This window comes from Phalacrocorax aristotelis, chromosome 5 (assembly GCF_949628215.1).
Source record: "Phalacrocorax aristotelis chromosome 5, bGulAri2.1, whole genome shotgun sequence".
Classification (NCBI taxonomy): Eukaryota; Metazoa; Chordata; class Aves; order Suliformes; family Phalacrocoracidae; genus Phalacrocorax; species Phalacrocorax aristotelis.
The window spans coordinates 71,428,089-71,453,899 of NC_134280.1; the positions used below are offsets into that span (position 1 = coordinate 71,428,089).

Consider the following 25,811-nt stretch of genomic DNA (forward strand, 5'->3'; position numbering starts at 1 on the left):
TGGCGGGGCCCCAACCAGCACTGGCTCGCTAGAGCCAGAGGGGCGAGGGTGAGCCCCCCGGGTGGGTCTGCAGCTTGTCACCCCCCACCCCGAGCCCTGGACAGGGTCACACGTCTCCCTTGCTCTGGCGGGACAGGCTGGGGAGGGGGGCGCCGCTCCAGAGGGGCCGCGAGGGGCGGGGCTGTCCCCAAGGAGCCCGTCACCCCCCAGCCCCAGCGCCAGCCCCCCGCACCCCGGGGAGCAGCTCATCCCCTCCCGGGCAGGTACCCCGGGGCAGAGACCCCGGAGACGGATCTCACCCAAGGGGAGACCCCCTCGTGGAAACAGGCACCCCCTGCGGCAGACCCCGCCGGGACTGCCCCTCCCGGGGCAGCACCACAGCGAACAGACCCCACCGGGCCGGGCCCCTCCCGGGACGGACGCCACCTGGCCCGCTCCACCCCGCCCCGCCCCGCCCCGCCCCCTCGGCGGCGGCCGCGGCGGCCATTGGCGGGCCGGGCGCCGCTGAGCTCCGCCCGCCATCGGCGCGGGGGCGCGCTGACGCCAGAGGGCGGAGCCGCGCCCCGCCCCGCCGGAGCAACTTCCATTTTAGGTGCGGGAGCGGCGCGGGGCGCACGGCGCGGCCAGGCCCGACCCGACCCACCGCGCGGCACCGGCACCGCCACCGCTCCGCCGGCCCGAGGACCTGCGCTGCCGCCCCTCTGCGGGAGTCTCGCCTCGCCTCGCCTCGCCTCGCCTCGTCTCTCGCCTCGTCGCCGCGGCGGGTCCCCGCGGAGCGGGCCGGGCGGTCGCGCCGCCGCCGCGGGGCGGGACCGGCCCCCCGCCCCCTTCCCCCCCAGCCCGCCGTCGAGGAGCCCGGCCACGGTAAGTCCCGCTCTCGGCGTCCCGCCGTCGCCTGCCCGGGGGAGGGGGAAAGAGAGGGGGAGGAGGACCGGCGCCTGCCGGGCGCCGCACGCCCCCGCGGCGGGCAGTGGGGCGGGACGGCCCTCGCCCTCCCCGCGGCCTTCCCGCCGGGTCCGGGGCCCGGCCGCGCTCTTCTGCCGGAGCCGGTGTGTGCCGGGCCGCCGCAGGCCCGTCGCTGCCCGGGAACCGGGTGCATGGCGGGGCGGCGCCCCGTGGGACCGGCCGGGGTGGCGGGGCCCGGCCCTGCGGGGGCGCTGGCGGGGCTCGGCCCGCCGGGAGCCCGCGGGGAGCGACACAAAGGCGGCTGGGCCGGGCGGCTGCCCCGCTCCCCGCCCGGTGCCGGCCCGCCGCCTCCGCCGCCCTGCCCGCCCGGAACAAAGGCAGCCCGTGTGCCAGCTTCCCGCGGCCGGCGCCGGTGGGGTCCCCGCTCCCTTTGTGCGGGGTCTCTGCCGGGGTACGGCCCGGGGGTACGGCTCTGCCTCCCGGCGGCAGCCGTCGGACGGGCTGCGGCCGCCCCGTCGCGGCCGCCTGGCCCTGCCTCTGCCCGGCTGAGGACGGGCTTTCTCCCGGTGCCTCTTTTGCCCGCGCCTTTGTTCTGGCGGGGACGGGTCCGGGGGGGGCCGAGAGGTACGGGTGGAGCAGGCGGCTCCCCGCGGTGGGGCAGCTCAAGAGCTCGCAAACGGCCCAGCGGACCCGCCCGCCGGAGCCGGGGCTAACAAGTGACACCGCGGCGCTTGTGGGGAGGCGCGGCCCTGCTGCGGTCGGGCCCCGGCGGCCTGGGCTCGGCCGGTGGCTTTGCCTTTAGCTCCCCTTGGCCGCCCTGTCACTTGGCTGCAGCTCAGCTGCCTTCCCCCGCTGCCCGGCGCCTTCTCTGCGAGGAGTCAGTGCCCTTCCGCAGCGCTTCTCCCGCGACGTGGAGAAGAGACTTAGCTTGGGGTAAATGTACAAAAGTCTGGGGGCTTTCTGTCGTGAGGGCTTCTGGCACCGGCGGGCTCGCTTGCCTTGCAGAAGGGAAGTGGGCGCCTCCATTACACCCCTGGGCTTTGAGTGAGGGAGCCTGGACAACAAAGCTTCCTCTGATTGTTAGAGGGGTGGGCCTCCTGGAGGTGCCTCCCCTCCCTGGCAGGGGCCTGGTGCCCAGGCTCTTCCGTGGAGCCAGCGATGATGGGCGAAACAGGGTGTTATCTGGGAGGTCTGGGCTGTCCTCCCCCCAGGCTGAAGGCTCCCATCCCGGGGCTGTGGCACCAGGCCTAGCGTAGGCTTCTGCCCAGCTGTGGGTGAGCCGGAGGGGAGCCTCTGGGTGGGTGTGGGACTGCCTGGGCGTGCAGAGTGTCGTGGTGGTGGTGTCTTAACTACAGCTGCCCGCAGTTGTGCCTGATGTCCCCGCTGTGCTCTGCGGATGCTTTTGGACTCAGCTGCCCTGTTCTTTGTGTGGAATTGAGAACAGGCTTAGCTTCAATTTTGCAGGCAGCAGGGAAAGTTCAACACCTCCAGGACCTAGGTGTGCTGGGATTCCTGTAATCAGCATTCACAGCTTGCATTTGAAGCTTCCATTTCTGTGCCTTCCTCTTCCTTCTCTGAGAAGTTCTCCTGGATGCGGCGAGGTGGGGGTGAGCGGCTGGCTGCTGACTCGCAGGCTTGTGGCTCCGGTGCCCACAGAGCCTGCTCATGTGCGTGACAGACCTGTGGGGGCTCCTGCTGGAGGAGGGGGGTAGCATCCCCAGGGTCTGTGGTCAGCCATGTGCTGGGAAGAGCCCAAGCTGGGGAATTGTTAGTCTTCCCCACAATTGTTTCCTTGCCTGCTCCATCCTGCTCCGACTGCTTTCTTGAGGCATGTTCTCTTACCTGTGGATATTTACTTGTGCACTTAAAAACCCAAAGCTGCAGTTTTTAAAAAGCTGTTCTCCTTCCACTTGGCTGAGCTTGGCCAGGACTCTGCACGCAAACGACTGTCCTTCATGATGCGCAGTATTTGCTGGAATCTTGTGCAGAGCCTTCCTGGAAGGGGTGGGAGGATGAAAGCGCTTGCTTGGTGGAGCGTGCTGGGCTTGCCTGGGCTGCCACAGAGGGTGAGCCTCCTCCCTTCCGACTTGGAGGTCAGGCCCCGATCTTTGTGGTTGAGGAGCCCTTGAGGCCATCCCTTCCCTAAAGATGGGCTGGGAGTCAGATGAATGGTGAAGCCCAGACAGTGCAGCCAGCCTCTCTGTCCCTGGTTTACCTCTCATCTCTTCCTTCCTCCAGCCTCTGGCATAGAGATAAGACCTGTGTCCATTGTAACTGTGCTGGGGATGGCTTTAGGACACCCAGAAAATAATAGCATAGCTTGGACCATGCCTGTAAGGCTGTTGGCTTCTCAAAATAGCTTACCAGTGTCTGACCTTAGGGGAGAGTGCTGGTTAAATCTCTTGATTTCTCTTCCCAACAACCCCTTGTAACTGTCTCTCATTTACTGCTGGCAAGGACAGAGCCCTTTCCCAAGACTGCGGTGGTACTGTCTCCAGAGAAGTACAGAGCTCTCCTCCTGGCTCTGAAACCCAGGTCTCTGCAGTGTGGTGGTTTTCCTCTGTCCCTGCCTCACTGACAGTAAGAAGCAGAACTGTGGAGCTGGTTTGGGCCCATTAAAGGGAACAGGTGTTGCCTGGATGCGGTGACAAAACCCAAACCTGTTGGGTGATTCAGGCGGCTCCTCCATGGGTGACACAGGGCTTGGCCAGCTGAGGAGGTTGTCCTCTGGCATGGAGTGCAGGAATGCGCCTCAGCGCAAGGCTGTTGGAAAGAGGCTGGATTTATAGGCTCTTGGCCAAAGTCCTCAAGTTCCCTAAGGTGGCCACAACCTTCTCTTTGCTTCTAAGGCTGTTTGGGGAGGGGAGAACTGTTTCTTTGAGTCGGTTCTTGTATTGGAAACTCCCAGCAGCAGGGCAGTGAGTCCATCTGGCTCCTGCCTGTCTTGTGCTTGTTGCTAATCTGCCTTCCTTCCCACCCAGGAAGGCTGACGGTGCTGCGTTGCCTGCTGCTGGTTCAGCACAGGCGTGCCTGTCCCCACGCTTGCCCTGTCTGGTGACTGCCGCATACAGGGGCTGACCTGTGGATTAGTTTGCTCTGTCATCTTCCTGTGTGTGACCTCAGCCTGTTGAGTGGGCTTTGGGCTGTCAGCGGGTGCCGAGCAACCCTCCTGCAGTACTGTTCCCTGTCCCTATTTCCTCACGGAGGAAGCAAGAGCGTTCCCCACGAGGGATAGTGCTTCCTTGTTGCCTTTATGAAAACCACACGGCATGGAAGGGTGAGATGAGTGGGTGTGGGGGCAGACTGGTGACTAAGGAGCGCAAGCTGTCAGGCGTGGTGCCAGGATGGGTGAACCCTTAACCAGGGTGACAATCACCTCTGCTTTCATCTGTTTTTTACAGCCTGGGGTAGCTGTAGGTAGGAGATTGGCAGTGGAATACCAGGCATGCACGAGGCTTGGACTGAGGTGGGAACAAACAGTCTCGGCTGCCCTGCAGGCAGCCTCCATGCCAGCTTCCTCTGCCTTCAGGGAGATGCGCTTCCCTGCAAGGGGGCAGTGACAGAGGAGTAGTGGATGCCCGGGAGCTTGTCCCCGTGTTCCTAACCTTGTGCTGCAGAGCTCTTACCTAGTGCAAAAACGCTTGTGCAAGCATTGGCCTGGGGACCTGACCCAGGTTGAAGACTTCTCCCATAAGTTTAATTTTAACAGTTCGTTGCCCAGATGTTTGTGCTGATGGGAGAGCAGAATTTATTTTGTGAAACCATAGCCCTGGCCTTTCGGTGTGGCAGAAGGTGGCAGTGTCCCCGTGACTGTAGGGGTCTGCTGGGATGTTGATTGGCATACAGCCATCCCGGCTGGTGGCAATGCTTAGCAAAATGGTCTTGGTGGGGTGCTTGTCCAGGCCAGGAGTGAGTGGCTTTCCAGCACAAGCAGGGAAGGGACTGGGCAAGTCAGGGTAGGGGGGTGAGCCCTGGGAGCAATACTCCTATAGCCTGGCCAGGGTGGTGGTGCTGTCCTGGGAGCGCTTTTTAAACATCTGCAGCTCCAGGGTCGGTACATGGGCATCCCTTTCCGGGCTGGCTTTGGTTGCAGCAGTGTGCTAGGCTCGTGCGTGCGAGGGCAGGAGTGGGTATCGTGCCTCTATAACCCAGCCCTGACTGCTCCTGTTCCTCTGGGCGTTGGCCCCAATTATAGCGAATGCTGCTCAAAGTTCACTGGCTTCCTGCTGCCGGCCCCTCATGGGTGCTGGGAACCTGGAAGCGGTGTGAGCCTTACCTGCCTCTGCTGCCTCCTTGACAGCTGGCAGCGGGGAGGAGGGCTGCCTGTGCCACGCGGGGGTGGAAAGCAGCGGGATGTGGCAGGGAGCGGGCAGCAAGAGGAACTGCTCTCCCCTCTCACCTTGTGAGGCTTTTGTGACTGTAGAGACACCCCCTTGAGTTGCTCTCCCCTCATCTCGCACAGCGTTTGCAACTGCAGAAGTGCCCCCTGGGTAGGGGAAGGATTACCTGGGGTGAGGTGGGTGGTCTCCCTCCCAGGAGCGAGGTGGCCCAGTGTGGGAGTTGGATAACCTCAGAGTAGATGAATATGGAGAAGCAATTCCCACCCTGGTCAGGAGGAGGAAGGTGTCTCACTGCCTTCAGCTGATGCTTTTTCCTCTTGCTCCTGTCTCGTGGTGTTTGGGCTCCTCTTTTGAGAAGGGCTCCCAGATCTCTTGGCTGCTTCCCCAGTGGTGCTCCCAGCTCCTCTCCTGGCCCGGTAGGAAAGGGGAGATGGTGGTGCTGGGCAGCTTGCGCGCGTGGGTAGCTGCAATGGGTGGGAGGGAGTGTGTTGAACTGCAAAGACAAGTTTTTCCGACCTGGAAGGGTGGGTCACCGGTCGTGTTTGCATGCTGCTGGCAGGCCCCTTGCCCAGTGGAGTAATGCATTGTTGCGAGCGTGTTGCTGCATGCAGTGCTGCCTGCCATGCCTGGCTCCGGCTGTGGGCAGGCTGACTCGCTCTGAGGGTGGGGGAGAGATGTCATCTCACCTCTTGCTAACCGGGGTCTGATGGGGGAGGAGGGGGACAGCCTGGGGGTGTTTCTGGGAGAAATCCTCTCTGATGTGGGGAGGCTGCCTGCTCCAGGCTGGCTTTGTAGCCCTCCTTCCTCTCTGCTTCTCTTCCCCCCCGCCCTTTCCTTTTACCTGCACAAGGGAGCTCCCAGGGCCTGCAGCTCCCCTCTAGACCACACTGGTGTGGCAAACAGGGAAACCTGCTCTCCCTTGATCTCTGCCCAGTGTCTATCTCCAGCAGCTGGCCTGGGTGGAAAACCACTTCCCTTCTGTATTCTCCTTCCTTTGTTTGCAAGGGGAGCCAGCCTGGGGAGCGAAGCGGTGGCAGCAGTCTTATGCTGTGAGGGGGGCTTGTGGCTTGGATTCCCAGGGGCATCCCCACCCTGCCTCCGGGAGCCTTGGGAGCACCACAAAGTGTCAGTGGCCCTGTTTGTGTGTGCCTCTTGGCTGGTGGAATTGTCCAGCCAAGATGTGCCGGAGGTATGGTGTGAGTGCCTCCTCAGCTCTGCAGATAAGACCATCTCTAGGGTGTGGTGGGCACAGCCATGTCCTCACGGGGTTGGAAAACAGCATCTTCCACCCTCTGCTTGTAGGAAACTCCTGGCCCTGGACAACAATGGGATACCAGCATGGACAAGGGGCCCTTGTATGTGTTCCCCAGAGGCAGGATGCTTCCAGCAAGCTGGCTGGGCATCTGGTCTCCTGGGTGGACCATGTTGACCGCCTGGCTGGCGTAGCCGGCCAAGGCTGGGCTGGTGGTGGTGGTGCCCACTGCTCCCAGTCTGGTTCCAGGGTGTCTGCATGTAAGCTGGGGGTGGCGGGGAGTGGCCCTTGGCAGGACGTCATGTTTAGAAGCTTACGGGAAAGGGAAGTCACGATGTCATCTCCCGTCTGACCAGGAAATGCAGGTTTCCTTCCCTTTGGCTTGCGCAGGAGCCTGGGAAGCCGCTGCTCAGCGAGCGCGTTGGGGGAGCAGTAGTCAGCTGTGGCACCAGCCATCAGTTCTGGGCTGGTGGCTGGGGTAGGATGAAGTCCCACCGTCCCTCTGAGCATGGTGTGGCCTGCCGTCTTGTTTGTGCCTTGCTGCTGTGTATGAGCACTGGCTCGTGCACCTTGCCTGGCTGTGGGTGCTAAGGGGACACGGAGCACCACGGGGGGCTTGCTGTTACCCTGCCAAAGCCCATCAGCAGGGCAGCAGCTCCCTCTCCCACCCCCAGCTGTGATTCAAGCCCTGGCTTTTGCCTGATGCTTCTCCACTGGCTTTCCTTCACCCATTCATTACTCCTCTTGGCAGGGCCCTCGAAGTCATCTCCAAGAGCAGACGCACGCATGCAGTTAGGGAGCAGGGCACCTGATGAGGTCATGCCAAATGGAGCTGGGGTTTTCAGCCTGGCCCCTGGGTGACTGTGCTGTGACTCAGCCTGCTGGCTGCCCTACCTGCTTGGGGAGTCTGGGCTGGCCAGGGCGAGGGGAGGGCAGGGGGGTCCTGCTTCTCCTGGGCAGCTCCCTCAGGCCGCCCCTGCAAGGGTGGCTTGGCTTAATCTCGGCAATTCCCTCCTTGCCGCTCCTGCACTGAATGTTGTTACCTCACTGCCTGTTTGCTCAGCCTGGCGAGGGGAGAGGTATGCAGCTTGTCTGGCAGAGGGAAGGGTGCCCTGGTCTCTGAGCAAGGGGGGCAGGGAGACCCCACGTGGGGTCGCTGGGATGGGCGGGGGGCCCTGGGCTCCTGCCCTTCTCTGTATTCCAGGTCATGGTTCCTTGGTGACTTGAATGCTCCTTGCAGTGAAGGTGGACAACGCAGGCTGGCCTCCTGGGCTGGGTGCTCTCCGGCCGAGCCCAGTGGTGCAGTTCCCATACTGCTGGTGGTCTGATCCCCACTACGCTTCCAGTCCCCGGTGCCTTTGTGCGCTGGTCGGAGCGGAGTAACTGGAGCTGAGCCGGGAGCGGGCCCTGGGGCCAGCCTGGCTGCAGGTGTCGGGGCAGGAAATGATCTCAGGTGGCTTCCCTGGGAAGAGCGATGCGGGGCTGTGGCGAGGGCTCTGTGCCGGGGAAGGCGGCCCAAGTCCGTGAGTCTGGGCGCTGGGGTGGCACCAAGTCATCTTGCTGCTCTGCGTCCCAGGCTCTGCTGGCAGGGGCTGTTTGGGGCGGCAGCTCGCTATGGATGCTTGTGCCCATGGCCAGAGGTAGGGAGGCTTCCCTTAATCCTACTGGGGATTCTGGCCACCAGGCTGTGGCCTCTCTGCTTGGGGGCAGCCAGCAGCAAACTTGAGTCCCTGAGGAGCTAAATCTGCCCCGGGACAGGGTGCAGGCACAGCTTCACCCCATCTGCCATGCCCTCATCCCTTTGCTTGGGCTTGGGGGGAGGCAGCTCCTGTGATGCTGCAGCCTCGGATTTAATTGAGGGGGACTTTGCTCCCTGAGCTCTGCTAAGCGCAGCCCTTATCTCTGCAGAGCCGGGCTGGTGTTTGTTTTCCCTGCGGGAGAGGGGCAGCTGAATGGGAAAGTTCAGCCCAGCGGTGGGTGGGGAGAGAGACAGGGTGAAGGGCAGGGTGCTGGCATGGCTGGAGCTGGGGGGCAGCGCCGACCTTCCGCACAACACCAGGGGTCCGGCCGAACCCTGCGGGCCTGGGGACTTCTTGTGTCCCCATCAAGGTGGCTGCTGTTCCTCGGGCACAGCAAGGAGCCGGGGAGCTGCCCTTTGATCCCCCCGGTTCACCTGCTGCTCCTCGGGCTGGGGTGGTGGAGCCGGGGGGCTGCTCCCTCCCCTCCCGCGGGGCCCAGGAGCCACCTGGGTGAAGCAGGAGCCCGCTGGCTGCCGGAGCGTGGCCTGCCCCGGGAATGCTCTGGCCCCGTTCCCAGAATCTGGCGCTGGGTGTTTGTTTGCTGCTGCGCCCCTGAGGTCTGGCGCTACTGTGACAGGAAGCGGGAACGCCGGGGGGAGGGAGGCCGGCCGGCTGGGGATGTGCCTGTGAAATCCCTTTGTCCCCGCTGAGTGCTCAGCTGCAAATTCCCACAGAGAGGAGAGAGCTGTCTTTGTGCTGCTGAAGGGCTCCCAACATGTGAATCTCCTGGGCCCGGGGGCTGGCGGTGCGAACCGTGGGGCTGGTGCCTGCTTGCTGCAGAAGGGTGGCAGGGACCCCTGCCTTGCTGCTGTCCCCGGGGTAGGGGGGACCCATGTGGCCGTAACCAGCGGCAGTGGGGCTGTTGGGGTGTCCTACGGTGGCTGGATGCAGTGGGGTGTTGCTGGCAGGAAGGCTCTGGCCCTGTGGCCATCCTGCTTGGGGATTGCGGGTCGGCAGTGTCTGCCTGGAGCCCGGTGGCTTGGCTGCCTTCCTGCTGGGAGGGATGCTTGTCCTCTCTCCCTGAAAGTGAGGAGGGAAGCTCGGTCTCCCCTCCCCTTGCCTTGGTGCCGGCTATTCCCTCCAGCTGGTGGAGCAGCCGGTGCTTTCCCAGCCAGTGCATAGGGTCAGCATCTCTTCCAGCCCACCTGGAGGTTTCACTCCAGCCCAGCCGGGAGGAAAGGAGCTCCTCCTGTGCCGTGTCCCGCCATGCTCAGGAGAGGGACGAGTGGCCCCCTCGCATGGTCAGGAGGACAGCTGCCTTGCAGCCGGATTGCTGGCATACCAGCAGAACAAGCCTTGCTCTCTGTGGCCAACCCCACACTGCTCTTTTTTCCTGCTGGCCCCGCTCGGCTGCCTCTGCCTCTTCATCCCACTGGGACAGCAAATGGCACCAATCTGGTGAGCTCAGCTGGGCCCAGGCCAGACCCCTTCCCCAAGGGATCACCCACCGTGTTTCAGAACCCCCAGCTGTGTCCAGACCCATCCTTCAGACCCGATCAGTATTGTGCATTCTTGGGCCCCCTGCCCTTGCTCGGGGCGGGGGGGGGGGGGGGGGGGGGCGGGGCAGGGGGGGAGGACACGACGCACAGCCTGCTTCCTCCCTTCCAGCCGACAGTGTGGCTCCACCCTGCACCTTATCTCTCCCTCCTTATCGTCCTCCGCTCGCTGCTGGGCTGCTCCCTTATAAGGTGTGGTGCCATGTCCCTGCTTGCATCTCCATAGGTAACTCCCCTCTCTGCAAGGAGGCTTTCCCAACAGAGCTACGTGGCCTTCGTCCCTGGTGCTGGGGGCAGCAGGTGAGGTAGACCAGGTGGCGATCCTGCTGCCAGTCCAACCAGTTGGGTGTGACAGGTGGAGGCGAGTGGCTCCCTTCCCACTGCCACCCGAGGCGGCCGCTCCTGGCAGTTCACCCACCCAGCTCTTGCTGGGGCTGGGCGCCTTGGGCACAGCTGCCCCCGAGAAAGGTGGGGCTGGGCTGGGGCAGGTACGTGCCCAAGGCAGCGTCTGACCCACCTGTGGGAGCAGCCCTTTCGTGCCTGGGGAGAGCTGTCTGGCCTCCCGCCAGCCTGGCCAAAGTCCATTGTGCTGGTGCTCTGTAACCTGCCTCTAGGGAGAGCCCTTCCCGGTGGGGCCAAGGACTGAGGAGGCAGCTGAAGACCTCGGCAGGAGATGGGGGAGCCTCTCCCCTACAGCAGGGTCTGGCAGGGCTTGGGCAGAGCAGGCTGGGGAGCATGAGCAAGGTGGCTTGCACAACCTGGAAGCGAGGATGCATCTGCTCAGGCATGTGGGTCCCTCCCTAGCGCATCAGTCTGCGGTGGGAGCTGGCAGTGTGGGCATGTTCCCGCCTCTGGGGTGGCGGGAGAGAAACAGCCATGGCCAAAACTCTCCATTGCCCGTGCAAGGATGTGGGAGCTGCTGCCCACCATCACCTGTCCTGCTTCCTCTGTGGCCTGAGGGCTGTTGTGCTCTCCTGAACTCAACACAGAAGCAGATGAAATGGGAATGAGTTTGGGCCTATGGGCTTTCTGCCTGATGCCCTGGTGGCTTGCTGCACCTCGGCTAGCATTAGTGCTTGGCCCCCTTGGGCAGGCTGAGGTCTAAGGACTGGTGTGTGAGCCTGAACTGTGTGTTCAGGGGAGTGGAAAGGTGCCAAAGGTGTTGGCTCATTTATTTTTTAGCTAATTGAGACTGAGCAGAAGCCTGTGGTGAATTAGCAGGGCTGTGAACCTGTGCAGAGCAAGCAAGTGTAATGCACTGCAAGTGCTCGGACAATTGCAGGCTTGAATTATTGATGGTGTTTCTGTTTTTCCTAAGTGCATCATGATAGGCAACTGGAGCCAGGAGAATTTGTTGTTTTCTCTCTCTTGAGGATGGGGTGGTCTGGTGCTAAGAGCTGTTGATGTTCGTGTTCGAAGGGTGGGCAGCCAGCTGGCCCTCACCAGAGTCCCTCCAGTTGACAGGGCAAGGCAAATTATTTGGCCAGTGTTGCCATTTTTTCTTGTCTGGGGTGCTGGGGACTGTGTTGGAGCAGCAGTAAGTTCCTCGGGGTCCCTCCTGGCTCTGATCATGGCTGGTGGCGGTGAGCCGGAGGAAGGCTGCTCTGCTCATGCCTCACAGCAGCGGGGCAGGGGCTGTGGGGGGTGTCTGGCCATGGTGCCAAACCTTGCCACTTGCTCAACAGGTGCCTAGGAGACACAAACAAGCAGGAAAGCTGTGGGGAGGGCCAGGACTTGTCAGTCAGAGCCAATGTGACCGTCCCCCGTCCCTGGTGGCAGAGGGCTGTTGGGATTGAGCACCTGGTGTGTCCCTTAGCAGGGAGCTGGGGCAGGGCTGATGTGGTGGAGGTGGTTTCTGGCTTCTTAGGTGCATGGGTTGAGCTTTGTCCAAAACCCTCCATGCTGGGGAGTGGCCTTAGCTCCAGGGATCCTAGGACTGTTGGGTGATAGCTCTCTGGTGAGTTGGGGCGCAGAGCAGGGCTGGAGCAGGTCTTTGAAAGGACCCAAGCAGCGCGCTGTGTGCTGGAGATCCCCTGTGCTGCAGTGGGCACTGCCTGTCAAGCCTCCTGCCTGTGTCTTATCTGCCAGATCTTGCCTGTTCTCCCTGGCCTGTGATGTACAATTCCCCATCTGCCAGCTCAATCTGGCCCCTGGGGTTAATCTTTCCGTGGCTGACAGGGAAGCACTCCTGGTGGAGAGCCTTCAAGGCCTGAATTCCATCCTCCAGCAGAGGAGGGTACAGGTGAACTCTAGGTGGGTATGGCTGTGGTTTGGCCCTGGAAATTATTTTTCCAAGCAAAAGATTTCTTCTGGGGGAAGACAATTTCCCCAAGAAGCAGGGGCAAGAGGTTCTGGAAAAATGTGCCATGCCAAAGCTGTGTCCAGTTGGAAGAGCTCTTGGAGGGCTTGGTGAGGGTTTAGGGTGTCTTCCTAGCTACTGCCAAGTGTTTAGTCCAACCAGGAAGATTACGGTGGGTATCTGCAGAGGGGAGCTCTGTGCATGCAAATTGGCTTGTGGTTGCCTCCCTGCCAGCAAGGGGGCTCTTCTCTGAAGGCGCTGTGTGTGGGACATCTCTCTGGACCTGCTCGGGCTTCAGGACCCCTGGGCGCTGCCGACCAGGGTTCAGCTGGTGTCAGGAAGTTGGCAGATGAGATAAGGCCAGAGGGATTTGGATGTAAAGCTTTCTGGGTAGCTGCATTGGTCCCTGGGGGTCCTCTCTTGCTGATAGCTGTGGGGGAAGTGCTCTGGTGATTCTTCTGCCCCGGGGTGTCTTTTGTCTTTAGGCTTTTTGTTTTGCCCTGGACCAAGCCAGCCAAAGTATTTTTGGCTTGCTGGGGTTTTTAAGTAACGGGTGTGTCAGCAAGTGCCTCTCTCATGATGAAAAGGCTTTAATGCAGCCATCCTCAAAGATGGTCAGGGTCTGGCTTTGGAAAAATGCTCTGTAGTTGTATCTTCAGAGGCTGGGGGGAAGGAGGAGGAGGGAATGGGTGCAAAGCGATCCCTGGAATTTCACCCTTGCGGGATCTGGCATACTTGCTGGCTGGCGTGATCAGGCTGCGTAGCTGAGGTGCTCCCCTCCCTGTCTTGCTTTAGAGATGACCGGTGCCCAAAGCTGGCATCAGGAGGCGGTGAGGGGCTGTGCTGTGCCCAGGAAGCCCCTGTCCCTGAAATGCTGGTGTGTGAGCCCCCGTGGGAGGGGTTTGGGGCAGATCCTCCACAGCTCGGCAGGCATAAAGCTGAGTGGCTGTTTGGGGTTTGTGTGCTAGCCAGCTGCAAGGCATCGGCGGTGCTGCAGCCTGGGATGGCGCTGGCGTGTGTCTGCGGGGAGAGCTGGGGACAGCGCCCGCGAACCTCTCTGGACCTGGCACTGCCTCTCGGTAATTATGTCTTTAATCCCGGATCAATGAAGACTACTAGATGGCTGGAGTGAGAGCGGAGGGAGGTGGTGTGTCCTGATGGGAGGCCCCAGGAGGAGAGCTGGGAGAGCCCCTTCAGGCAGCGGGTACCCTGTTCTGCTGGCATCTCTTGCCCATGATGGAGTCGTGCCTGCTGTTCAGGGCATGAGTGACAACCGTGCGTGCAGGGCAGGCTCCAGACACTCAGAGTTGCTACCCCACTGCTCCACACGGCCTGGTCCTGTGGAGAGACCCTCAGGTGACTCTTGAGCATCAGCAGGTCAGTGTTGATGCACCCAAAGAGCTGTGGGCTCCTCTGAGCCTGGGGCAACAGCCCAGCCCCTCCTCTGGCTGCCTGATGCGACAGGCTCCTGGAAAGCCCCTTGGCTGCCTCCTCTCCCTGAGGCTTTCTGCACTGACCTTGTGGCCCGAAGGGGAAAGGGGGGCCCTTTGCATGTCCCCACACCTCCTCCTGCCTGGGCTGGAGGGGCATTTGTGAGTGCAAGGGGACAAGGAAAGCTGGCAGGCGAGGGACCGACCTGTCCTGTTCCTTCCCCCTGCTGTTGTGTTTATTCCCTGTGGAAGGGACGGGAAGGAAACGGCCTCATAGCTGCTCTGGCCCCTTATCTGGGGCCCTTAATGGCCCTGCAGATTTCATTGTTGGCTTCCATGGTCTCTGGGCCATGTTCCCAGGGGATGTGCAGAGGTGGGGACCTGGGGCTGGGGAGGTGTTGCTGCCTGCTTGGCAGCCACGCAGGGCTGGAGGAATCTGCTGGAGTTGCTGTCTCTCCTCTATGTGCCTTCCCGCAGAGGCAAACCCTGCTGGTCTGCAACCACTGCTCAGAACTGAGGCTGCTTGCAAGCAAGTGAGCCTGTTCACAAGAGCGGGGGCTCAGCTAAATCTCCTCTTGAAGCCAGCATGCTGGCTCCATCCTCAGGCACCCCAAAAACCTCTCTCTTCTGTGTAGAGGGCAGGCTGGGGAGCGGCACAGCAGCTTGGGCAGGGTCCTGTCATGGAGGATCCCTTCTCTGCGGAGGGGTGTTCCTCTCCTTTTAAAAGGCTCAGTAAAATACTGCTCTGGAAACAAATGGCAACAAGCCAATAGGGCTTCTGGCTGGGCTTTTGGACGCTCCAGTTGCGTAGGGTGTCTGGTGGTAGGACCATCCTCTGACCTGCTGCAGAAGTCTGGGATGTGGCAAGGAGACGCTCCCCCTTTCCTGGGGGAGAGGGACTGGGCCAGTGGCCCAGAGAGCCTTTCCCCAGCACCTGGCTGGCTGCAGCAGCCTCCCCGCAGTAGCACTCCATGGGGCTGGGCCCTGCAGACATGCTCCGTGTCGACTGAGCGTGACCTTCATCGAGTCCTGCGAGGCAGAGGATTTGGGTCCCTGCTTGAAGTGGGTGGATGCCCACCAAAGACAGGGAGTGTTTGACTGGAGGGTGAGGTGGGATGTGTCAGCGCTGTTCCAGGAGGCACCAAACCTCTCCTTCAGAGGATCTCTTTTGCAAATCTGTGGGGCAGGTGAGACCTCAGAGCAGCAAGGGTCAGAGCCATCCCTGCATTTCCATACAAGGCTTGGGGAGTCAAGCTGTTGAAAAAGGCCTTAGGGCATACCTGTTGCAAGGTGGGAGGAGTGGAAAGCATCTTGCGTGTGTGAGCCAGGAGTCATGTCTGGGAGCCTCTGAAAGCCTGCTTGGGCTCCTGAGCCAAGAGCGGTGGGCTGCGTTCCTCCCTGGGGTGTGGACTGGCCAGCGAGCATCCCAGCCCACACTGGGCTGGGGCAGGGCACTGGGAGCTGCAGCAGTCATGGAGTGGGCGTGCGTGTGCCACTGCTTCATCTCTTGGGGGCACTACCTGGGTACAACTAGAAGAACTGGATTTTTTTATTGATGAAGGCGCATCACAGGATGGCGGTGACCAGATGTTCAAAAGCGCTGTAGGCAGCCTCCAAAGCACTTGGAAAAAATCCACCCTGTTTCACTGGGCTCAGTTGTGGTGGTGCCATGGTGTCTGATAAGCACCAGGGCTGCCTGTGTCTGAGGGAAGCTCTGGGGGGCAGAGCACAGGGAGGAATGGACTTGTTGGGAGTGGGGGAGGCATTTCAGGAAGGGTTTGATCTGGATACACTTGAGATAGCGTGGGAAACTAACGAAAAAAACCCCAAAAGCCCTGGACTGAGCATCTCTGAACCAGCATCTGCTGTAGGCTGGGATGGGAGTGGCAGGGCTGCCAGGGGGCATGGGGCTGTGGGAGGCCGATGCGACAGGGCTCTGCGGAGGGGCCACTGTTCTCAGTCCCATGTCACTCTTACCGCCACACCGGGGCGGTGGCACTGGGGGAGTGGGCAGAGCTGATGCTGGAGACCGTGGGAAAGCAGTTTCTGTGCTGGCTGCCTGGCTCGAACAAGTCCCTGCATGCCTGCCATGACTGCACAGGTTTGGGAAAACCTCTGGCGGGCTTGCTGGGACTCGGCTGGGCTGTGCAGGGGGCAGAGGGCTGAGCCCTTGCACTCCTCTATGCCTGTGTCACTTCCCCATCAGTGGGGAACAGTCAGAGATGCTGGGGTCTCCAGGGAGCTGAGGGGCTGCTGTGGGAACAGTGCTGCGTTTGCCACCCTACCAGCCCTCTCCAGACACTACTATGTGCCTCAGAAAAGGGGGTGGGAGAGAGGAGCCTGTTTCCCTGGTGTGTTGCCTGTCCTACCTTCTGTTTTGAGTTCACTAGTGTGATTTTTTTTGACCTCTTCTGCTGTCCCTGCAGCTCTCTTACCTCCTGCTTCCTCACTGTGGTGGCTGGGCTATTTCTCCCATGACTCTCTGCGTCTAGACCTGGCTGTCCCGTGCCTTTGCCAATCAAACCCGAACTTCCTCCTCTGACAGGTCTGTATGGAAGAATATTGCCTTTCTTTAATCAAAATATGTTGATTGTGGTGTGCTTGTTCACTGTCCCCCTTTGGGAGGGGATGTTGGAGGGGTCCAAGCCAATGCCCACCCCTCGATCTGTGGGCTGAGGACATCCTGGGGCGGCTGCAGGCTTGAGTGCTCTTCATGAGAACTTGGAGGGTGGTGAGTTTTGGCAGCAGAGGGGCTCATGGGGTCTCCTTTAGGGGGATCCCATCCCACTTCATCCCCTTCCCTGGGTAGGAAAGAGCTGTGGAGCTGGGGCTGTCTCCCCACCTCTTATCACACTAGGGAGGAGGGAGCCCTCTCCCTCAGCCCTTCCCTGGAGGAGGTGATGGGATATGGCTGACTCCTCATTTTGTGGGAGAGCATCCCCTATTCTGCCCCAGGGACATGCCCTCTCCTCCTGCCACTGACTGCAGGCAGCTTTTCCTTGTCCTTGTAGGGGAAGTTTTCCTGCAGCCTGAGGAGGGCCTGTGTGGGAAGAGGGAACCTCCTCAGCACACAGAAGCTCTTCTGAACATGATTCAGCCCCAACTGTTTGGTGTCATGGGCAGGACCTTCTGTCCCCTGAAGTGCCACTTCTCCAAGCTTAAATGCTGGGGCAAGGAGCATCTTGAGTCATGCCTGGGGCCATGCTGCTCTAAGACCCTCTTGCCAGCTCTCTGGTGGTGGGTGGGAATGGGTGTTAACGCTATAAGATAATTTTTTTCTGGTTCTGAGAATCTGTCTTAATGAAATCAGTCTCTTCTGACTGCGCTTCTCTCCTCCTTTCCTCCCCCAAATCGCGTGCAGTGAAGAGAGGGGCTCCTGTCCTTCTGGGTCACTTTTCTTCCCCTCACCTTGACACCAAGCCACCTCTGCTTGTGCCTCCCTGTGCCCTCTGCCCCCGCCCTGCCCGTCCTGGGCACCCATCACCTATGGACGACTCGGAAGTGGAGTCGACCGCCAGCATCCTTGCCTCTGTCAAGGAGCAGGAGGCACAGTTCGAGAAGCTGACCCGGGCGCTCGAGGAGGAACGGCGCCATGTCTCAGCCCAGCTGGAACGAGTCCGGGTCTCCCCACAGGACGCCGGCTCGGGCTTGGCCAACGGCACACTCACCCGGCGGCACCAGGTAAAATACCCCCTCAGCAGAGGTGGGTGCGGAGGCTCCTGGAGCTCCTGTCTGTGTCAGTCTTGGCTCGGAGTGGGCAGCCCAGGCCTGGCTCCCTTCCTTTGGCCCTCCTTGGGTACATGAGGTGGAGGAGGGCTAGGCTGGTCTTGTGATGCTGATGGTGCTGTATGTGCACTGGGGCTGAAGGTGATCTGTGGATGTGCAAACCTACCTTGGCAGACAGAGTCGTCTGGGGAGAAGGAGCCAGCCTTGGAGGGTCTTGCTACCAGGTCAGCTCTGGTTTGGCTTTGTGAAGGTTGGAGGCTGGCTGTATTCAGTGCCTGGGCATCTTTGCTGCCCATCCCACTCAGCTTCTTGGAAGGTGGCTGAAATGCAGGAGTTGGTGTATAGCTGTGAGGGAGTGGGTCTTGTGTGATGATGGGCAAGTCCCTGGAATCTTGGTCTATCCCCCAGACAGCCAAACCAGGACTGGGAGAGATAAATTTTTTTTTCTACAGGGCTGGAAATGTGGTTTCATCTGTCTTGGCTTGAGGTGTCTCTCTCCTGGGCTCTGTTTTGGGGAGGGGTGCTCAGAGGTCTGGTGCGTGGTGGTGTGCGTTTCCAGCAGGTGGAAAGGCAGGTGCCGTTCTGGCTGTGGAAGGTGATGGTGCTAGGGAGGGACCTGTGGGTGGGGGAAGGAAAGGGTGGGCAGAGTCATCATGCAAGAGAGTCAAATAGTAGCACTGTGCAATCAGGGCTGAGCATCCATGCTGTTCCCTCACAATCCGTGGGGGCCTCTGGAATGTTGCTCACAGCTCCTGCAACTGGAAGATGTGGAAAGCCTCCGGGTCATGCTGGGGAGCAGGGAAGGGTCTTGGCCATTCCATCAGGAGCGTGTGGGCACTGTGGGAGAGCTGGGATGTCTGGAGGGGGCTGAATGGTGTGTCTTCCAACCCTTCCCCAGGCTGGAACAGGGTGGGGGGTGGCTCGCTCTACATTGCATGGACCCCCAAGGAGCATGTTCCTCTCCTGGGAGCAGCGTGTGGTGTGTGCGTTGGATGCCTGTCAGATGCAGAAGATGGCCTGCTCAGGGCCTGGCAGGGAAGGGGAATATGGATATATGGGATCCCAGCAGTGGGAGATCAGTCTAGTAACAGGCCTGCTGTGTGTTTCAGAACGGCCGTTTCTTGGGCGATGCTGACCTGGAAAGACAGAAATACCCAGATCTGAAGCTCAACGGGCCCCAGGTAAGGGGAGCTGAGCCCCCTGGCTGTGCGCAGCCTGCTTGCTGGGTGGGGGTGCAGGGCCAGGGCTCCAGTGTCCCCACCCTAGCTGGGAGAGGGGGGACTTGTTTCTAATGTGGCTGCCCTGGCTTCAAGGGGCTTTGGCTGTGGAGTTGTTGGTACCCCCTCCCATGCAAGTGGATGTCAGGGCTCCCTGAGAGGTGACATCTCGGCTTGCTCGCTCCAGGGAGGCCCATGTTGGGGGTGGGGGTCTCACTGCCTGTCCCTTGTTCCCCTCAGGACCACAGCCACCTCTTGTACAGCACAATCCCCAGGATGCAGGATCCAGGCCAGATCGTGGAGGAGACGTACACCATGGAGGAGGACCCAGAAGGGGCCATGTCGGTTGTGTCTGTGGAGACGTCGGATGATGGGACCACCCGGCGTACAGAGACGACGGTACAGTCATGGGGAGAGTGTGGTGGGACAGGTCTCAGGCCAGGGACCCTGATGGCAGGTGCCACAGCCCTGATGTCTGCCAGCTTGCCATGCTGTGGGCTGAAATGGGGTGTGACATCTGCCTGCAGTAAGGTGCTGGGCTGGAAGGGGCATCTGGGGATGCAGGGATGTGGTGGATTTCCTGATGGGAGTGTGTCCTGCATCTGTCCCTCTAGGTGAAGAAAGTGGTGAAGACTGTGACCACCCGGACAGTGCAGCAGGTGCCAGTAGGGCCTGACGGGTTACCTTTGGAAACCTCCCCTGTCACCAGCAACTATGTCCAGACCATGGACAGGAACTTCCGCAAGACAGGCAATGGGGGCCCTGGTGGCTACCTGAGCCAGCCAGGCACAGCCACTCTCCCTCGTAACTACCACTACCCTGATGGCTACAGCCGCCCTTACGAGGACGGCTACCCAGGCAGCGATCACAGCTATGGCAGCCTGTCCCGTGTCACCCGCATCGATGAGCGCTACCGGCCCCCCATGGACACCTACCGGGCCCCAAGCCGTCAGGACATCTACGGCCCCCAGCCTCAGGTGCGTGTTGGGGGCAGCAACATGGACCTCAACCACTTCCACCCTGAGCCATATGGCCTGGAGGATGACCAGCGCAGTGTGGGCTTTGAAGATGTGGACTACGGGCTTATGTCTGACTATGGCACGGCCAGGCGGGCAGGGACCCCATCTGATCCTCGGCGGCGGCTCAGGTATGCGGCAGGAGGCACTGGGGTGGGGTGTGCTATGGGGTCCCTTTAACGTCACCCTCTTTGGAGGAAGGAAGACTGCAGAGACAATACTCTGAACTGAGTCACATGTGGCCCATGCAGGAGAAAACTCGCATCCGCTTCTAATTGTCTGCTTAATTGGTGGTTAAAACTTGGTGCTAATTGAGCCTGCCTTCCTGCAGCAAGGAGTTCCACTGGGCGGTTGGATGTAGCTCCGGGCCCTTCCTCCTGTGCCACATTCTGCTAGTGGGACGGCCGGCACATCTGTGCCCCAGCCTGCCTTCTCCTGCTGAGAACCGTGCCTGATGCGGGCTGTGTGGCACAGCCCCGCATCAGAAGTAGCAGCAGCCTTGCGATCGTGCTCTTGCTGAGCTGAGAGCAGCCCCAGGGAGTGGTGCTGAGCCCAGCGCTGGGGTGAGCGAGGCTCAGCCCCACAGTGCCCCAGGGAGTGTTCCTGCAGCACGGGCAGGGCGGGAGAAGCTGCTCAACCTGTTTGGTGGTAGCAGCTTCTCCCCCTTGTTTGTCTGCAGGTGATCTGTGGCTCCTCCAGCCTGACTGCTGAGCAACTGCCCTGCCAGGCTGCGGCTGCCCTTGGGCAGCCAGAGCAGGGTCCTGGTGGTCTTTTAACTGCCCTGCCAGGCATGTGGCCAGGCATCCTGCGGTGTTAACATGCCTGAGGCCATGACTGCTATAGACTGGTGTCTTGTGCCAGCTGTGTCTCTTGCACAAATGCTGCTGCCTGCTTAAGCCTCTCTGCCTGCTCTGCTTGCTGCCTGGGCTATCAAGCGGGGTTTGGGGAGGTGCTGGAGGGAGGAGGACTCAGGATGGTGAGGGAGGAATGGAGCGAGGGGCTGAGCCTGGGTCCCAGAGATGGGGAGGGGGCTGTGTCAGCGTGCAATGATGGATGTATATCTCCTGAGTGCCCGTGGGTGGGGAGGGGGCAGAGGGGACATGTAAGGCTAGGGTGTAAAACAGAGGCAGAAGAGACAGACCCGAGGGAAGGGAGGCTCTTGCCAGCCCCTGCTGGAGATCTGCCTGTCTCAAGGCACATACTCGGAATCTATGGTAGTTCCTGGTTGCTGAAGCGACTAAAGGAGGAGCTTTGTCCTTTTGGCTTGTGCCAGCACAAACGTTTCTGTTGCTGTGCTGAACCAGTCGGGGCGGTTGTTCATCCAGATTGATTTCCCCGGCCTGCCTCACCTTGTGAAGCTTGTGCTGGCTAGAGGAGGGCGGGCAAGGCTGCTGCCTGCATCAACTCAGGCAGCCTGCGAGAGGCTAGCACTAGCAGTTTTGAGCACGTGGCAGTCATGGCTAGCCCCTTGGTGAGCAGCTTGGGCAGAAGGGGTTAAGCAGGTGTATCTGACCTGTGGCTGCTTCGCTCCAGCATGGGGCTGTGGAGGGAGTAAATGCCAGCTGAGACAGAAGGCTCTGGCTTGCAAACCTTCCCTGGGCTTGTGTCCTGCCCTCCCTGGATGGCCCAGTCTGCTCTAGTCAGCCTTTGAGACCATGCGTCCTCTCTTGGCTGGATGGTGTCTGTGCTCCTTCTGGTCCTCCAGATCCTGGAGGACAGGAGTTACAGGAGCCAGGTGCAGGAGCTGCAGCCAGGTGGGAGACCGGGGACTTCAGTCACAACAGGGGACGAAGGTCCCACTTCCAAGCACAGCCAAGGAGCAGCCCTGGTGGAGATGTTAGCTTGTCCTGCAGGGGCGGTGCATGGTATGGAAAGATGGGTTGGCGTGGCCCATGAGCAGGCTCTCCCTCCCCAGGCAGACTGGTAGAGATCCAGCACTCTGTGGAATCCAGGTGCTGTTGAGCTTGGCTTGTCCGCTGCCTTCTCAGTTACCATCAGTGCTCAGCTGCCCAGCTTGAAGGAGTGGGAACAGGTGAGATCAGCGTCCCCCTTGCCCCAGAGATGTTTGTCTTGAGCAGGGGCCTAGCTGTTAATGACTTCCTTCAGGGAGGCAGCTTGCCAGGCACGCAGGAGACGAAGCATGTTGAGCCGAGAGCCAGCATGTGCTGGCTGCCTTTGGCCACACAGTGTGCAGGTCCCCTCTCCTGTGGCTCCTCTCAGAGCTCCTTCTCTGCAGGGGAAGAGGGAAGGGGGAGGTTCAGTGGCAGTGCAGGGTGTGATCCCTGCTCCCTGCCAGTCCCGTCCCACCCGGAGGGGCGGGGGGATCCAGCACTGTATGACCCTTGCGGCTGGGCAGGAGGTCCCTTTCAGGGTGCGTGAGTCTTGGTATGGGAGTGAGGAGAGCTGCTGGCCATGTTGACAAGCATCAGGTGGCTTGTTTGCAGTGCTGGTACTTGGCTGCATCTTGCTCCTGCCTTGTCCTGCTGGTGATGGTGGTCGGTGTGGTGCATGGAGCACTGTGCGCCGCAGCGGTGGGGAGTGACCCCCTGGAGTGGCTGGACTCCTCAGCATCTTTCAGTAGCCAGGCCATGTGGCAAGCAGCGCGTTTCCCCATTGGGTCATGCTGAACGCTGAGCTCACAGCCTGCTGCAGCCGCCTGTGGTGGCACTGTGTGGGCAGCGATGCAGCAGCACCTGAGGGGGATGTGGCTGTGAAAGGCTGGCACCCGGAGCTGGCGATTTTGGCGAGTCCTGTACCAGAAACTGGGGAAAGCAGCAGTGTAAGGAGCAGAACCTGCTGCCATCCTTTGCAACTTTTTCTGCCTGCTCGGGGAGGCAGGGGGCTGCCTGCACCTCATTTGGGAGCTCAGAAGGTGGCTGAGCAGTCCTCAGAGCAGATGTGAGTCAGAAGATGCTATTTCATCTTGGACCCTGGTTGTGCATCCTCAAGTGCCCTGACACAGCACAGGTGGCAGCAGCAGTCAGGCCTCTCTGTTTAAGTGCCAAGTCCCATCCTATCCCCTTCTACTGGAAATTGCTGGACTCCTCTGCCTGGGTGGGGGAGGGATTATATTGCCAGTAACTACAAAAATAGGGTGAGAATCTGGGATTCCATGTGGTGGATGTTCTGGGGGTTTTAAATGTCACCTTGGTGCAGGGGGGACTAGTTGCATGTTCTTGCAGCTTCCGTGTGCTTGTTGGGCTGCTAGGCCTGTGGGTGAACCCCTCTTCTCCAGGGCAGGGGGTGTGGGACAACAGCTCTTCCCCGTGCCTGAGCTGGGAGCGGTGAGGTCAATCCCTGGAGCCCAGGTGTCCACTGATGCCCAACTAAGCCTGTCCCCTAGGCAGCAGTGCAACTTGTATATATTGCTGGGCACCTGCAGGCCACAGAATGTGAGCCCCATCCTGGGTAAAAAAAAAAAACCTTTTTTCCTAGTCGTGATGCTCTGAAACAACGGCAGCGGCTTGGTCTGGCAGCAGCTGGTGTGTGCTGGCCCGCTGTGGGGCAGCAGGAGTGACGGGTGCTGTGCTGGATACAGCCAGACGGTGCAGCAGAGAACTGGAGAGCCTGAAACCGGGCTCTGGGCGCTTGCTGCACCCACGCAGTGCTGAGGGCAGTGCTGTGGTGTAACGGGCCTGGGGAACTCCTGGGTGATTTGCTCTCCCAGCAATCTGTTGTGGTATGAACTTGCCCTCTAGTGGCTGCAGGCCCAAATGGTGTTTTGTGCCTTGAGGGCTGGCTGCTGCCTCCGTGGAGGTTACGCAGAGACCAGGATCCAGCCTCCGACCCAAAGCTAAACCCGGTGGGTGGGAAGGGACTGGAGTAGCTGTTGAGGCTGCCTTCTTCTGGGCAAAAACTGCCCGCTTCCTGAGCGGGCCTGGGGACGCATGGGGGGTGGCCTTCTGCAGCTATGGACTCCAGCTGGACCCTGTGTGGGGAGCAGCAAGGTGCCCCAGCACTGCTCTGCTGCCTGGCTCGCAGGCCTTGATGGGAGTGTGCTCCAGCAGGGTAGTGGTGACTAGACACTGAATGCTTCAGTCCATCTTCTGGTGGGTTGGAGGGGGCACAGTATCCCCCGCCAGGTCTAGGGCTCATGCTAGTGCCTGCTGTTTGCTCTCCTAGGAGTTATGAAGACATGCTGGTGGATGAAGTGGCCCCCGACCGCTACTACTGGGCACCCCTGGCTCAGCACGAGCGGGGTAGCTTGGCTAGTCTGGACAGTCTGCGGAAGGGAGGTCCGGCCCCGGGTAACTGGCGCCAGCCAGAACTGCCAGAGGTAATAAACATGCTGAGCTACCGGCTGGATGCTGTCAAGTCCAACGCAGCCGCCTACCTGCAGCACCTCTGCTACCGTAATGACAAGGTGAAGACGGAGGTGCGCAAGCTGAAGGGTATTCCCGTGCTGGTGGGATTGCTAGACCACCCCAAGAAAGAGGTGCACTATGGTGCCTGTGGAGCCCTCAAGAACATCTCCTTTGGCAAGGATCAAGACAATAAGATTGCCATCAAGAACTGCGATGGTGTACCTGCTTTGGTGCGCCTGTTGCGGAAGGCCCATGACATGGACCTCACAGAGGTCATCACAGGTAATGGCTCCTGGGAGGAGAGGGGGGGCTACTCTGTTGGGTGAGGGATGCACAGTGCGGGTTTGTAAGCCCACATTGATCACCTCCCGCCTGTGGCATTGCAGGAACACTGTGGAACCTGTCCTCACATGACTCTATCAAGATGGCCATTGTGGATCATGCGCTACACGCCCTGACCGATGAGGTTGTCATTCCCCGCTCGGGCTGGGAGCGGGAACCCAATGAGGACTCGAAACCCCGCCATATTGAGTGGGAGTCGGTGCTCACCAACACTGCTGGCTGCCTTAGGTATGGGGAGGGGGGCTACCAACTGCTGGCAGAGAGCTGGTGTGGGTTGGGGCTGCTGAAAGGCCCTTTCCTGGCTGTTTCTGCAAGCTTTCTGGGACCGCCAAACAGTGTCTGCAGAGGAGCTGCTCTCCCAGGACAGCTACTGGTGATGTAGTCCTTGACTCTGGAGGTGTTTCTCTTCTGTAGCTTCCCTCCACTGAGTCGTTCTCTGGTTTGAGCTCTGCTGGGTGTGGGCTGTTCCTTGCTGCCCTCAGCTGTCTCTCCCATGACGGTTCTCTTCTGCCTGCCAGGAACGTGAGCTCAGAGCGGAGCGAGGCCCGTCGGAAGCTGCGGGAATGTGACGGGCTGGTGGATGCCCTGATCTACATCGTCCAGTCTGAGATCGGCCAGAAGGACTCGGACAGCAAGGTACCACAGAGGTCTGACAGGACTAGGTTGGGAAAACCTGATCCAGGCTCATGCTTTTCCATGATCTCCACCTGGGAGAAGAGAGCCTGTGTGGGGTGAGATCTGGGGACTGTTTGACCAGGAGGCGCCTGGTACTCAGCCTGCAGTAGGAATGTTGGCCCTCCAACAGGGGTTTAGTGGTGTTGCTCATCCCCATGCTGGTATCCCCTGGCCCAGGGCTCCCTGGTCTGCCCTGAGGCAGAGGTGTTAGCCTCAACTTGCCTTGAGACTTTCCTTAGACCTTTTGTGCTAATGGCAGAGATTTTTTTTTTTGACCCAGCTGAGTATGAACTCATGCCAGGCAAACTGGCCATGCCTGCTTTGGGATGGGGGTAGCTCAAGCTCCATCTGAGATGCAGCTGCATATCCCCTTGGTCCCAGTTCAGCCCCCCTTGGCCTGGCTCTGGGTTGCAAGCTGTGATGGGGCCCTCACTCAGAGACAAGGGGTGGGCATGTGCTGCTCCAAGTCAAATTATCTGGCTTTCTGTCTAGCTGGTGGAGAACTGCGTGTGCCTGCTGAGAAACTTGTCCTACCAAGTCCACCGTGAGATCCCCCATGCCGAGCGCTACCAGGAGACACCTCTGGCCCCTGCTAACAATGCTGGGCCCCATGCTGCAAGCTGCTTTGGTGCCAAGAAGGGCAAAGGTTTGTTGGGTGGTAGCAGCGTGGAGGGAGGTGGGCTAAAGTCAGATCTACTGCAGTGGAGCTTGAGGGTGGTCTGGGGTGTCTGTGCTCTTACTCTGGGCAACTCTTGTGTGAAGGCTAAACTGCAGCTTTCTCTGGAGATGGCGGGGTCCGTGCCTCCCCTGGCTCTGGGAGCTACTGCCTGGCTTACCCAAATCATTTGACACAAGCTAATGGTGGGTTTCTGTGGTGGTGGGATGGTGATGGATAGATGTCCACTAACTGCACACCTCCCCTTGTCTCCTGTGTTGTCCCTTCCCTTTGCTTTCCTGCCAAATGATCTGCCCCATGATGCTGTCGGCACCTCTCTCCTCCTGCCTCCCC

The 25,811-nt window shown here is 60.4% G+C and overlaps 1 protein-coding gene across 7 annotated transcripts in view; it reads left to right on the forward strand.

Moving 5' to 3' along the window:
- The first annotated feature begins 559 nt into the window (after positions 1-559).
- Positions 560-25,811, forward strand: part of CTNND1 (catenin delta 1) — a 32,066-nt gene continuing 6,814 nt past the window's right edge. For 4 of the 7 annotated variants that reach the window (XM_075095374.1, XM_075095375.1, XM_075095379.1 and 1 more), the window contains exons 1-8: positions 562-864; positions 18,358-18,429; positions 18,706-18,864; positions 19,080-19,612; positions 23,604-24,067; positions 24,172-24,355; positions 24,646-24,763; positions 25,295-25,448. In XM_075095374.1, coding sequence (XP_074951475.1) covers positions 18,742-18,864; positions 19,080-19,612; positions 23,604-24,067; positions 24,172-24,355; positions 24,646-24,763; positions 25,295-25,448 — 1,576 coding nt within the window. In that variant the 5' untranslated portion in view covers positions 562-864; positions 18,358-18,429; positions 18,706-18,741. Of the gene's footprint in view, positions 865-15,948; positions 16,068-16,883; positions 17,204-18,357; positions 18,430-18,705; positions 18,865-19,079; positions 19,613-23,603; positions 24,068-24,171; positions 24,356-24,645; positions 24,764-25,294; positions 25,449-25,811 lie in introns of all 7 variants that reach the window. The other 3 variants (XM_075095380.1, XM_075095381.1, XM_075095378.1) reach the window with 3 other exon arrangements.